The 13,401-nt window shown below is 57.5% G+C and overlaps 1 protein-coding gene across 5 annotated transcripts; it reads right to left on the reverse strand.

Moving 5' to 3' along the window:
- Position 1: 1 nt before the first annotated feature.
- On the reverse strand, positions 2–5,175 carry Dus3l (dihydrouridine synthase 3 like). 5 transcript variants are annotated; one of them, XM_020166498.2, is made up of 13 exons: positions 4,985–5,175; positions 4,040–4,328; positions 2,873–3,391; positions 2,454–2,495; positions 2,140–2,292; positions 1,836–1,952; positions 1,635–1,700; positions 1,451–1,561; positions 1,151–1,247; positions 960–1,035; positions 411–599; positions 196–324; positions 2–117 (listed from the first exon to the last, which is right to left on the reverse strand). In XM_020166498.2, exons 1-13 carry the CDS (start codon positions 5,083–5,085, stop codon positions 45–47), a joined length of 1,962 nt encoding a protein of 653 aa, XP_020022087.2. In that variant the 5' UTR covers positions 5,086–5,175; the 3' UTR covers positions 2–44. The 5 variants fall into 5 exon arrangements, with proteins under 5 accessions (XP_020022087.2, XP_073910518.1, XP_073910517.1 ...); XM_074054417.1 differs by lacking the exon at positions 4,985–5,175 and adding an exon at positions 4,790–4,957; XM_074054416.1 differs by having other exon boundaries at positions 1,635–1,952.
- Positions 5,176–13,401: the final 8,226 nt, after the last annotated feature.

The raw sequence follows: 13,401 nt of genomic DNA on the forward strand, positions 1-13,401 counted from the left end.
ATTTATAAGAATAAAGTTTATTGTCTCCTGTGGCCATCAGGTGGCTACTTGTACGCGTTGGCCTTGTGCTTGGGAAGGAAGATGAAGTTGGGTGGCACGGGCCCCAGCAGCATCTCGCTGTGGAGAGGAGAGGGGTCAGGGGTCAGCCTGGGCACCTGTCCCATCTTGTCCTGTCTGCAGGCCCCACCCTGGTACCTGATGCGGATCCAGTCGGCTGCCTGCTGGCTTGCCATGAGCGTCTCCAGGTAGTCGCGGCCCAGGTAGTAGGGCGGCCGTTCGTTGATCCGTTGCGGGAGCCGCTCCAGCAGGCCGACAGGCACATACCTGCACGTGCAAGCCAGTGAGGTGGGCCCTGCGGCTCCTGCCACCTGCCCGTCCTTCCCCTGCCCTCCTGGCCCGCCTGTGCCCACCTGCACAGGAAGGACAGCCACTCGAGCAGGAAGCGTCGTGTCTTCTCCACGCCCTGAGTATCGGAGCCCCAGTGCTCCAGGCCATGGTGCGTGAAGTCCCTCAGGATGTCTAGGCGCTCAGACGACGAGATGTCCCAGTGCCGCTGCTCCTTTATCTCCGTGAACAGCCAGGGCTTCAGCAGGGCACCACTGCAAGAGTGTCAGCCAGGTCTAGCATGGAGCCAGGGCAACCCTGGGTCCAGCATACCCAGCGTCCACCTGGGCCACCTTAAGACCCAAGACTTTGTTTGGTGTTTTGAGCCAGGGTGTCACTGTGTAGCAAAGGCTGGCCAGATCCTCCTGTCTCTGCCTCCGAGTGCCGGGGTTATGGACAGATGCCACCACATCTGGCATGGGCCAGGATTTCCAACCCAACCCACAGCACTCCCATCCCTAGATCTATGGCTGTGGAAATGTCCAACCCCCTTACCCCCACCATACCAGCTGCATGGTGCCAGCTGGGGCAGTCAAGCGGGGCTTCAGCCGCCCCGGAGGCCATGGGGAATTTACCGGCCAATCATGATCCCAGAGACGCCAGTCTGCATGGCACGGTTGGCATCCTCGTATGACAAGATGTCCCCGTTTCCTGAGGGGACAGAGACTGGGTCTCAGGAGCGAGACAACAGCACAGCGCCCACCAGCTGTGGTGGGAGTGGCCTTGGGTGACATGGGGATGGGGAGGAGGCTCCTGGGGCACCCACCAAACAGAGGCATGGGGCTGGCGGCCTTTGCGCACTGTTCGATGTACTGCCAATCGGCCAGCCGGGTGTAGCGCTGCTCCCGAGAGCGGCCGTGGAGCTGGGGGCGATGCGGGGTGTGGGGACAGAGGCAGAGAAGGAAACAAGGAGAGAGAGACCAAGAGGGACGGGCTAGGGGATGGGCAGAGGTGGGAGAGACGGGCGGGGAGGGTGGGCAGACCAAGAGCAGGGAGGGGAGAGAGGCTGTCAGGAGGTGACTCCGGGGACCCCCGGACCCTGAGCCCGACCCACCCAGAGCCCCACCGTGACGAGCGCGGCGCCCCAGCCCCGCAGCTCGGGCAGCAGGCGGTGCGCCAGGCTCACACGCTCCTGGACACCGGTGCGGATCTTCACAGTGAGCGGCACATCCAGCACCTGCAGGGACAGAGTGTGTGGGCGGCAGAGCTGCTGGCTGGGCGAGGCAGGCAGAAGGGGACATTGCTGGTACCTGGTTCATGCCCCGCACAATCTGCTGGAACTTGGCCGTGCGGTTCATTAGTGCGCAGCCGCCGCCCTGGGGAGACAGCAAGCTGGGACCCCTGCCACAGCACGTGCACCTGCACACACCCAAGTCCCATCCCTCACACTCTGCCACCTGGCTCAGCACCTCACTGTGCAGATGGGGAAACCAAGGCAGCCACCCCGCTACCTTCTTGTACACAAGGTCAATGGGGCAGCCAACGTTGATGTCCACGAAGTCCACATCGATCGTGCGGTTCAGCAGCTCGGCACACTTGGTCATGGTGTCAGGGAAGGCACCCTCCAACTGCAGCAGGCAGAGAGAAGTAGGCGAGGGGCATCGTGGCCCACCAGGGGTCCTCTGCCCCAGCCTCAACACAGCCAATGCCCTTGGACATGGCTGTCACCATGACTGGGCTATCACAACGCCCCATGGGACAGGCCAACTCTGAACCTGGCTCCAGGGGTCCCTCCTCCCTCGGGTGGATACTGACCTGGACTCCGAAGATGTCCTCACACTGGTGACGTTTGAGCAGGGCCCACTCAGACATCTGGCCCTGCAACAGGTTGGTGCACACGGCCATCTCCCCGCACGTCACGTCAGCCCCAAAGCGCTTACAGATGCGACGGAAGGGCAGGTTCCCACACTAGGGGTGAGGGACACTCAGGCCTGAGGGCTCCCTGGCAGGGACCCAACACCCACTCCAGCCCCCAGTCCAAGCCCAGCAGGCAAGACACTAGGCACCATCAAGGTGACCACAGAGTCAACCAGCCTCTCCACCCTGCCATTTGCCGGGCTGGGTCCTACCGTGGTGAGCGGGGCCAGGTACAGTTTGCCGCTAATGTCCAGCTGCAGGGGGAAAACAGTGAGACCAGACAGCCCAGAATGGCTGGCGAGACCTCTCAGGCCTCTCTTCTCCCTGGTCTATGGCATGCTCTTCCCTGGCCTGCTGGCCTCTGCTCGTGCCAGTCAATCCCTCTTCATTGCACATTCCAGCTCTCCACCCCAGCCCTGATCCTCTAGGATTCAGTGTATTCAGCTCTTATTGTCCCTCCAGACTGGGGTTCGCTGAGAGCTGGGCCCAGGGCAAGAACAGAGAGGAAGTCTTAGCTGGGGCCTCTCTAGGACACAGCTGATTCCCAGGGGTCTAGAACAGGAATGTGGACATCGCTGGGCAGACATGTCTGCTATGGCATTGTCCCTAACTGGGAGCCAGGGGCACGTACCCGCTTCTTCTCACAGGGTCGCAGCCGGACCACGTCCTCATCTGTCAGGGGCCCACAGGTCCATCCGGGGCTGCTGGGCGGGGTACCAGCTCCCAGCCCTGCAGGGTCCAGTGGGGTGTCACAATTGTTCTGTTCAGCAGCACCAGCGGCCACTGGGACCTCGGGGATGGCAGCAGCAGCAGGCACGGGGTCCTGGCTGAGCTGGCGCAGGGCCTGCTCAGCTTTCTGAAAACAGACCTGGCGCTTGCGCAACTGCTGCTGCAAGGCCTTATCCAGGCTGTTACGCACAGAGGGTGCAGCCCCTGCCTGGCGGGCCAACAGTTCCTCCTGCACCAGGTTCTCGCCCTTGGGCCCCAGGTGTGCACTGGCGAAGCGGCAGGTAACACCGTAGGGGCACCTGCCATTGGTCTCAAAGAGAACGCAACAGGGGCCCAGGTCGGCAGGCTTGGTCTCCAGGTAGCGGTCCACATCATGTAGGAAGCGACAGCGGTCACCAAAGAAACAGTGAGCGGCTGGCTCCTGAGGGAAACAGAGGATATGAGGAAGCTGTAGGGGATTCCACATCCCACCCCATAACCTCACTGTGCCTCAGTCTCTCCATCTGTAAGATGAGCAAGAAAGTGATTCAGGTGCCTCCTCCACTTTCACCATCATAAGCGGAAAGCACTGGAAGTCAAAACTGCATCTAATAGACCTGACCCGCTGCACACCCTAGCCTGGCTACACAGCGCACCACCAGGGCCATTATTCACCCAAGCATGATATCTGGGACTGAGTGTCACATGACCAGTGCTGCTCAGCACTGAAAGAGTATCACATGGAAAACCCAGCATGGTGGCTACGCCTGTGATCCCCGCACTCAGGAGGCTAACGCAGGAGAGTCGCAAGTTCCAGGACAGCCTGGACTGCATAGTGAGACACTGCCTGAAAACAATACACACAAAAACTCCTCATTGCATGTTACTAGCCTGGAAAACAGCAAAATTAAAAGTAAGGCCACTACTAAGGATGTATAGCTTCATCATCTAAAAGTCAAGATATTCTAAGTTAAGCCATCAGAAGTTGGGGACTATCTGTCCTTGTGTCCTGACAGTGATTATGAGGATTGAGTGGGGACAGAGACCCAGACTGAAGCCCTGGGGAACTTTGGCAGGGGCCTCAGCTCACCTGGATCAGGGAGGGGCAAAGCCTGTTCTTGTCATAGTGCATGGGCTTCATGTGGGGCCGGCCCTTGTTCTGTCCCCGGGCCCTCTTCTGAGCCTGTGGCTGCTCCCGGGGCTCTGCAGTGTGCTCGGTCCACCCATCTTCTGTCTTCCCGTCCTCCAGCCGGATCCTCTTGGCCTGAGGCTCAGCCAGGACATTGCCATCAGGGTCTGCTGCCTCAGTTTCCCGGTGGAGCTTCTCCTGCCCTTTGGCTTCTAGGAATCCGTGGAACTGTTCCTTGGTGGTGCGGTATCTGCCCGCAGAGAGCGAGAGAAAAGGGGGTTTGTCCAGGGAGTCCCTCCTCAGAGCTCCGTCTCAATGGACGCTAAGGAGAAAGGACTGGAACGTCTTGCTTAATGCTTCTACTGAACGGAAGTTCGCTACTTAGAAACCAGCCAGCTCCCAACCGTAGAGCATCTTAAGGTCAAGAAAGAACACCTATTTTTTGTCCCTAGATTCCCATTGCCCACAGCGTTGTGCTCACCTACAGATAAAAAGGGGTAACTACAAGTCCCAGCATGCTCTGCAGCGAAGGCCACCCCGTCGCATTTCCCAGCACGACTTTCGGCCCATCGGCCTGCCCAATGGTACTTACTTCAGACACAAGTTTACCGCCTGTAATTACAGCTAGAGGCGCACACGCTCCCTTTCTGCCTCACGCGGGGACTACTATCCCCAGCATGCACCGCGGACCCCGCCTCTAACCCTTCTCACCCCAGCACATGTGACAGCCTCCAACGTGCACCATCTCGGCTGTGGCCGCTCATCACCGTACGTGTAGCGGAGCATCCAAAACAGGACAGCCGTCGGCCTTTACGGCCGGCCACTGCCCCACCTCCCGGCATGCACCGCTCGCCGCGCTACGGGGTGTCGGAAAGACCACATAAGATTAACCCCCTGGCGACTCACTGAGCTTTAATGGGTGCCACTCCCCGTTCCGACGCGCTGACTCCTGAGGCGCCGTCACCACCACTCTCTGCTAGTGCGTCCGCCGCAGCTCCCTCCGCCATCGAGGGTCCTTATACCGGCTCCGAAGTGTGGCAAGAAGATCTTCCGGGTCGCGCGTGTCCTCCCTGGTCGTACGGGGGAGTGCGCATGCCCATGTCGCTCCAATGACGCTACCGTACGAGCGTTTACATCGAGGGGCGGAGCCTTCACGGGGCGGGGCCTCGGGGAGTATTTAAGTCCGAGAGGGCGCGGGACCGGAAATGTTCTGGTGTCCCCGCGGGTTTTGAAAGTGTGAGTTCCATGGGGGCCTGTAGTTCACAATGTCCTATTTTGTACTTTATAATCGCTTGAAGGCTCCAAACACATAGTCAAGAGTTGGAAACTAAGGATCCATATTTGATCATTACACAGTCTACATGTATCAAATCGTCACTCCCTACTCTATAAATCTGTGAGAGTAAAATAATTACTGCCAGGTGTGGTGGTACACATGTGTAATCCCAGCACTCAGGAGGCTGAGGCAGGAGGATGGAGAGGTCGAGGCCACCCTGGACTACACAAGCAAAACCCTTCTCAAAACAATAAGATACAATAATTACTTTAAAATGTAAACCCCACTACTTTTATGTGGCTTGAATAATTAGTTGAGCATCTATGTGCTAGACAGCGGGCACACAGTGGTGAACAAAACAAAGCCCCCTGAGACTGTGGGGAAGACAGACACATGAAACCCTATTAGAGGGTAGTGATACAACAGCTACTTAGAAACTGCTTTTGCTAGCTGGGTGTGGTGTTTTACAGCTATAATCCCAGCTAATCTGGTGAGGGAGATTGGGAGGATCACAATCATCTCACTGTCCAGGGTGGCCCAGGCATAAAAGCAAAGACCCAGCTGGGCGTGGTGGCTCAACCTGTAATCCTAGCTACTCAGGAGGCAGAGTTCACGAAGATCGAGGTTCAAAGTCAGCCCATGCAAATAGTTCTCAAAACCCTATCTCGAAAAAAACCATCACAAAAAAAGGGCTGGTGCAGTGGCTCAAGCCACTGAGTTCAAGAAAAAAGCAAGACCCTCTTCAGAAAACTAACCAAAGCAAAAAAATGTGGGGCCTTGGCTGAAGTGGTAGAGCCTGGCAAGCGAGAAGCCCTGGGTTCAAACCCCAGTACCGCCAAAAAAAATTTTTAAAGCTGGAAAAACAAAAAAACATGGAAGAAACTTTTTCCTAAAAGCACTGACTCCTCACCTGGAAGGACAGGATGGATGGATAATATCTTTATGACAAGGGACTGAAACTACCCCCAAGGAACAGCAGAGCTTGGCAGGACAGACCACCCCCCAAATGACAATTGACAATTACTTATAATGATGAGGCCACACCCTGGGGCAGGAGTGACCTCATGGGAACCAGTTTGCTCCTTCAAGTGATGACAGCAATAACAACTTCCTAGGAGCTTCTTGCAGAACCAGGACTAAGCTAATGGCCAACCAGGCCATATTTGGTCTGGGACTGCTTATTTATGCATGCCTCTCGCCCCACCCCAATTCTTCCTCTATTGAAATGTAAAGCTCCTGTCTGCACCCCAAAGACTGGCAGAAGTGCTTACTTTCCCTCTTGTCACATCAGCAGGTGCCTGATCTCCTTTCTCTGCCCTTCCCCACTACTCATCTCTTTGATTGGCACATTGGAGCCAGTGATTGGACCAGACATGGAGCCTCTGGAGTTGGGCTTGGCCTAGGAGTCCGGTTACAATGAAGCAAGGAAGGAGAATTAGGGACACCACTTCTGGTGGGTTCAATTTTTTTTTGATTTTGGCAGTACTGGGATTTGAACTCAGAGCCTTGTGCTTGCTGGGCAGGTGCTCTACCACTTGAGCCACTCCACAAGCCCCTGGGGGGTTCGTATTTTAATACTATGATCAAGAAAGACCTCATTGACAAGGTGATATTTGAGTATACTTACAAGAAGTGAGAAGCATAAGACTATCAAAGGAGAAAGTATTGCAGGCAGAGAGCACAGCTCATGCAAAGGCTCTGGGGCTGACAAGCCTGATGTGATGGAGGAACAGCAGAGGACTGTGTGGCTAGAGCAGAGGGAGGAGGGGAGTAGGGAAGGGATGGGGCAGGTCAGGCAGGGCCCTTTGGGCTGCAAGGAGGACTTGAACTTTGACCCCAAGAGAGGTAGGTGTCATGGAGTGCTGTGGGTAGAGGAAGGCAGGCTCTAGGAACCATTTGCCAGAGTCCCCACCATGCCCTGTTGTGCTCCCTAAAGCTCCTCGTTCTTAGAGGAAGCTTGCTGCACACTGGGAGTTCAGGGCTGTGGACTCAGCAGGGTTTGGATCCCAGCCCCCCACCTGCCAGCTGAGAACATCAGACACTCCATGTCTGCTCCTTGCCCCTGTAATGGGATTGATCTACATGCCTCCTTTAGAAGGTAAGGGTCAATAAGTGACCATCAAAAATTAATGAAACAGCTCTCAGTATGCCATTTATAGTCTTCGAATGACGGTCTGTAACTCCTTGCTCAACAGGAACATTTGATCCCTCGGCTGCCCTCACATTTCACTTAGAACTTGACAAAGTGTTTCCAGGGGAGAGAATATGGAGGAAGACACTGTGCACCTCATATAACAGATGGGGGAAACTGAGGCCCAAAGAGGGAAGGGGTTTCCTGGCGCCCACAAGAGCCTGAGCATCAGCTTTTCAGAACAATTTGTCTCCCACCTCTGCCCTTGGTTGCCCCCTGCAGGACGAGTGTGGAATGAAACAGTGGGACCTGGAAATCCACTACCTAAAGACACACAGGGCTCTCCCTGCCCCTGTGTGTCCCTCCCTCTGAGAGTCCATGTCTCCCACGCTGCTTCCTGGGAACCCCAGACAGCTCTGGGCGAAACAGGCTCATAGAATCTGACCTCAGGAGCAAGACCTCCCCTCAGGGCTGCCTGGCTTGACAATGATTACATAATATGAATATTCATGATCTCACATGGACTGTGTACTCTGACGCATATCATTTATTACAATATGATATAATATAATTCTGACTGTTTGCCAGGAGCTAAACAATCATTGAGCACTTACTGTGTACCAGGACCCCCTCCTAACCCTTGTCACTAGCAACCTCCTTCATTTGTGGTTCTGACTTTGAATGAGGGGGTGTCAAGCCTTCACCTCCAACTCCACCTGAGTCCACAGCCTGCAGAGGGTCCCTGCTTTTTTGGTCTCAACAGCCAGACGCCTCAGACTCTAGGAGACCCTGTGCTGCCAGGCTGATGTGGTCTCTACGACTTTCTCCTGTTTCTGTGCCCCAGGCCTCGCAGCTTCTCCCTTCCTGCCTATTTCCCTAACAGCCTGTTGGTTCCCATGTACTGCTTCCTTTCCTACAGAGCCTCAAGTTCATCCCCTGCTCTTCCTTCTCCCCATTCACATCAATCCCCCTGCCCCCCACAGACCCCAATCTCCCTTCCTGATCCAATAGCACATATCTTACCACAGCCCTCTCTGCTCCCAATCCTTCCATGGCTCCCTACTGCCTCAGCCCTGTACCTGCGGCCCCAAGTTCCAGCATGACCCAGCCCTGCTGCCTTCCCCAGTTTCACCCCTCTTTACCCTCTCACTCTATAAATTCAAGCATCACATTCATTTCAGACTTTCCATGAACCACTCTTACCTCCTGGCTTTTGCATCTGCTGTTTCCTCTCCTAAGAACTCTGTTCCCTGCCACTTTGCTCATTACATGCACCCTTGCAGACCACTCCTTTCTCCTTGGAAGTTTCCCTGACTGTCTGTGTCCCCCCCCCCCCGCCGGATTTCTGTGGCTGCCCAGCCAGATGCTCACTTCCCCCACTGGACCATGAGCTCTGAGAGGGTGGGAATCAATCCAGTCTGCTTTGGTCACTCTGTGTCTCCAGCACCCAACATCAGGCCTGACACAAGACTCCACGGACACTTGTGGAGTGAATGCATCTTATGTGTCTGGGGAGACTGAAGCATGAAGGAGCACGAGCCTGCCTAAGGCTCCCAACTTAACCGAGGCTTTGGCACAGGGCTGAGGGCTTCCTGAGAACCTCTGGTTCCCTCTGGAGCGGGTAGAGGCATTGAGGAAGATGTCCCATCACATTGGACCAGGTGCTGCTGGCTCTCTGTTCTCTTTCTCCCTGCCTCTGTCTCTCTCTTCCTTTTCCTGTCCCAATAATTCATTTTGCCTCTTTTTCCACCTCTCTCCCTCCCTCTCCTTCTCTCTCTCTCTCTACTCTTACTCTCTCTCTCTCTCTCTCTCTCTCTCTCTCTCTCTCTCTCCCCCTCCTTCTCTCCTCTCCTGTCGTCTCTCCTTCTCCATGGCTTGCTGACTCCCGTGTCTCCCACCTTGCCTCCTCAGCCAGGCCGGATGAGAGTGGCAAGAGCCAGGCAGGTGCAGGCCGGGCTTGGTGCCCGTGACTGCTGCAGCCGGCCCGGATTTGTGGCTGCGACTTCTTTATCTGCGGCTGCAGCTGCCCCTTATCTCCTGGCTTCAAGACAGGAGGCCGGGATTAGGGCAGCCGGGGCCAAGGACACGAGGTGGCAGGGCCGGCGGGTGTCGGGGCGGGTGGCAGTGACAGCGGGCGGCGGGAGTGAGCGTGTGTGCGCGGGGGCTTCCGCTGTGTCAGCCGCTGCTGACGATGCAGGACTTGGGGGAGTTCGTGCGCGTGGTTGTGCGTCGGTGCGAGTGCGCATAGATGTGTGTGTCGTGGACGTGCGTGGGTGACAACACACGCGCCTGTGGCTGCAGCCCTTGGGCGCCCTGCCGTGCGCGCGTGCGCGTTGCGCCCCTGCGCAAGCCCCTCCCCAGCTACGCCCCCAGGCGCGCGCACAAACTCCGGCCCCGCCCCCAGCCCAGGTGGCCGGCCTGATGGGTTTCCCACCTTGCTGACCCAAGACCCCCAGGGACGGGGCGTTGACCTGCGACCCCAGGCTGTGAATGGCTCTGCGGGGATGGCCACCAGCCCTGGTTTTACCATCTTCGCCTGGGCCCGCAGCTCCTTCCTGCCGCCCACAGACCTCCAGGACCCATCCTGGCCAGGCCTGCTCCTCCTCCGGCTCCTGGGACCCTGCTCGGGCCCAGCCTGACCCCCAGGCCGTCCTCGCCTGAGCTGAGGCCTCTCTGCTCGCCGATGGAGTGACAGTGGCTTTGTGGAATCCACAGTCTGACGCCTACTGCTGAGCTCAGTAGCCCTGAGCTGCCCTGGCGACCCAGAGAAACACATCCCCATGTTCCAGGCTCCAATCGGATAGCACGGAACAGCCAGGGGAGCCATGTCGCAGGTGGGGAAACTGAGGCCTGGCAGCTCTGTCGCCCCCACACTGTGAGGTGGGGCAGTGCTCCTTGTGTGCAGATGGCTGATACTCAAGCTAAGGCAGCTGCAGAGACAGAGGACACAGTGAGTGCCCAGCCATCTCCACCCCCGCAGGGCTGGTCCCTGGGGGTCCTAGGGTGCAGCCCCAGGTCCACGGATCTGGACCAACTCCTAACACTAAGATGGAAACTTTGCCACCTGCCAAGTCCGAGTCTTGGCCAGCAGCCGCTGGACTCCCAGAGCCTCTGCCTGGGTCTCCACCCGAGAACGGAACACTCCCTTTGGGAGCAGTGGCCTCCTGAAGAGGGCAGGGGCCAGCCCTGGGGGAGGACGACAGGGGCTGAGTGTTCTAATGTCATCCATCCCAACGTTGGAGCCTTTTCCTTGCTGTGTGACCTAGGGCCTGGGGCTTGACCTCTCTGATCCTGTGGTTTCACAACCACCAAGTGGGCACAGAGCAGGCTGGGGGGTGGCTGTTGCCAGGAGCAACCTGAGGAGACATCTGAGCGGAACTAATTCCCAGGCAAACACCAGGGAAGGCAGGCAGGCAGGCTTGGGGGCCCGGGTTCTATCCACCCCTACCCAGACTCACCCCTGCCTCCGCCTTGACCCTGGCACCAGCAGGCTCCAATGGATCAAAGGAGTCACGTAATGGAAGGGGAGCTGTGCCTCTCTGAGCCTCAGTTTCCTCACATCTGAGCTCTGGGAAGACTCCAGATCCCACTAAGGGGCTGCTCTGGCAGTGTGGGAGGTTCAAAGCTCCCGACACCCACCTCTGCCCTACCCAGCCCACGTCTGGGACAAGGGAGTTTTAAAAATAAAGTATTGTAAATAGCCGTGTTTCCTGCATGCAGTACCAGACCCCAGTGCCCAGCCTCCAGGGCAGCCAGCTCAGACACTGCCTCTGAAACAGCTGTGACCCTTCACAGAGGGTCCCCTGAGTTTCTGGAAGGGCTGGGCCCCAGCCTAGCTGGGGGCGGAGGGGTTCTGGAAGGAGAGGTGTGTCTGCATGCGCCCCAGTTCCCAGCTGTGGTGTGAGTCAGCAAGTGCTACAGGGCGTTTGTCTGTCACTGCCTGACTAGGGGGTGACACAGTGTGTGGGTGACTTGGGGAGGGCATCGAGATAGACGGAACCTGTGTTTCTGGTGTGACCACGTGGCACTGGGCCTGCAGCAGGGCAGCATCTCTGTGTCCCTGAGTGTTCCAGGTCCCCTTCGTGGGTGTTTGTGGCAGTGTGTGTGTCCCTTGAATGGGGAAGATATGGCTTCTGTGTCCTCACCTCTGCTCACGTCCTGTCCCCCTATCTTGGCTCTCCCCTTGATCTCCCCATCCCAGAGGAAGAACCAACTCTTTCAAGTCACTGTTGCCAAGGCAACCATTTTATGAGCGTCCACATGGTGGGCACATGTGTGTGTCCTGCACCCCATGTGTCTGCCTGCCCTGCCCCCACGGCCCCAGTCACAGTGGGGTGGGGGAACAGGCGGTGTGGGGTGAGCAGAGGTGGTGGAGGGGCCTCTGGTGACAGGTTAATGGTGGCTGACTGGGTGGGGGTGGTGGGGGTGGGCTCTGGCCAGCTTGGATGTGCCAGAAGGACTGTGCCTCCTGGACAGCCCGGCACACATGTGCGTGTGTGCGTGTGCACACCCAAGAAGTTCCTCTGTGGGCCAGTGGACGGATAAGCGTGTGATTGTGTGTGTTGGTGTGCCTAAGGGAGAGCTCTGTGTGTGTGTGAGTGAGTCCGGGTGAGATGCAGGTTGGGGGTTGGTAGCATGTCAACTTGTGTCCACTTGTGAGCACATGGATAGAGGTGACCTGCTGTGTGTAACCATTGCCTGTGTGACCTGACACCATGCTCTTCACCATGCCTGGCTGTGCGTGAAGATGGAGATGTGGGTGGGAGGAATTCACTGGAAGTAAGACTTGGGATGGTAACCAGATGTGGTCTCCGGGTCATGGCGTGCCCGGTCTCTGGGAGTGAGAACCTAACAGTGCACATTTGGTCACACCAGCAGAGGCAGGCGTTTGGACATCGCTCCCCATGTGCCAGGTACACCCTACACTCTTTCAGTCATACAGATCTATTGACGGTACTTCATGGGGAGACTGAGGCAAGGAAGGGAGGTAGCAGCCTAAGGCCACCAGAGCACAGATCCCTGTTCTTTTCCATCTGGATCGGGAACAGCCCACGGTGGAGCCACTGCTTCTCTGACCCACACTCACTTTCACATCCCCCAGCCCCAAAACGCACATCACTCCTGCACCCCGCCCGCACCTGCGCCTCATTGCCTCTGCCCGCATCTGGTGTCCCCAGCACAGTGCACACTAGAATACTAGCACGAGTACTAGTATATCCCCTTACTGGGGATGTGGGGGCGCAGGGGGTGGTCCTAGGAAGGCCTAACCTCCAAAGGAGCCCCTAGGATGCTGGAGTCATTGGAATATAGGTAAGTGGTCGCTGCCAGAGCTAAGAAATCAAAGGAGGCCCAGAGAAATCAGGAAGCGGGAGAAACCAGAGCGGCAGGCCACAAGACTGCAAGGGGTGGCCGGGGGCTGGGGAGGAGCCTGCAGGGAGTTAGGGGCGGGGCCCTAAGGTAGTGTTTCTTGGCAACCAGGCCGGGTGGGGGTGTGGCCATGGCAGTTCCGGCCCCGCCCACTCACCCGTCCAGCCCGCGAGTCCGCCCAGTGTCTCTAGGGGGCGCTTTGGGAGTGCGAGCCGTCGGGGAGGGGGCGCGATGGGTTTGTGTTCTGGGCGGGTGGGGATGAAGCGGGGCAGCACGAGTCCTGGTACCCGGGAGGGGGCGCCCGCGGGAGCCGAGAGTGGGAAAAGGATACCCGGCAGGGCTCTGAAGCCAGAGTTGGGGGAGCTGCTGCTGGATGGGGGGCGCTGTGGACAGGGGTAACGTCAGTTTTAGGGTACTGTGCTCTTAGGGAAAAACTTTGGGTCTCAGCCCCCGGGAGGGGGCTGCTTCAGCTTCCTGGAAAGGACCTGGGACAGGACTGGTGGACGCACCTATAATCCTCAGTGGGGTGGGGGCACTTGTCGGCAGGGT

This window comes from Castor canadensis, chromosome 14, assembly GCF_047511655.1.
Source record: "Castor canadensis chromosome 14, mCasCan1.hap1v2, whole genome shotgun sequence".
Taxonomy (NCBI): Eukaryota; Metazoa; Chordata; class Mammalia; order Rodentia; family Castoridae; genus Castor; species Castor canadensis.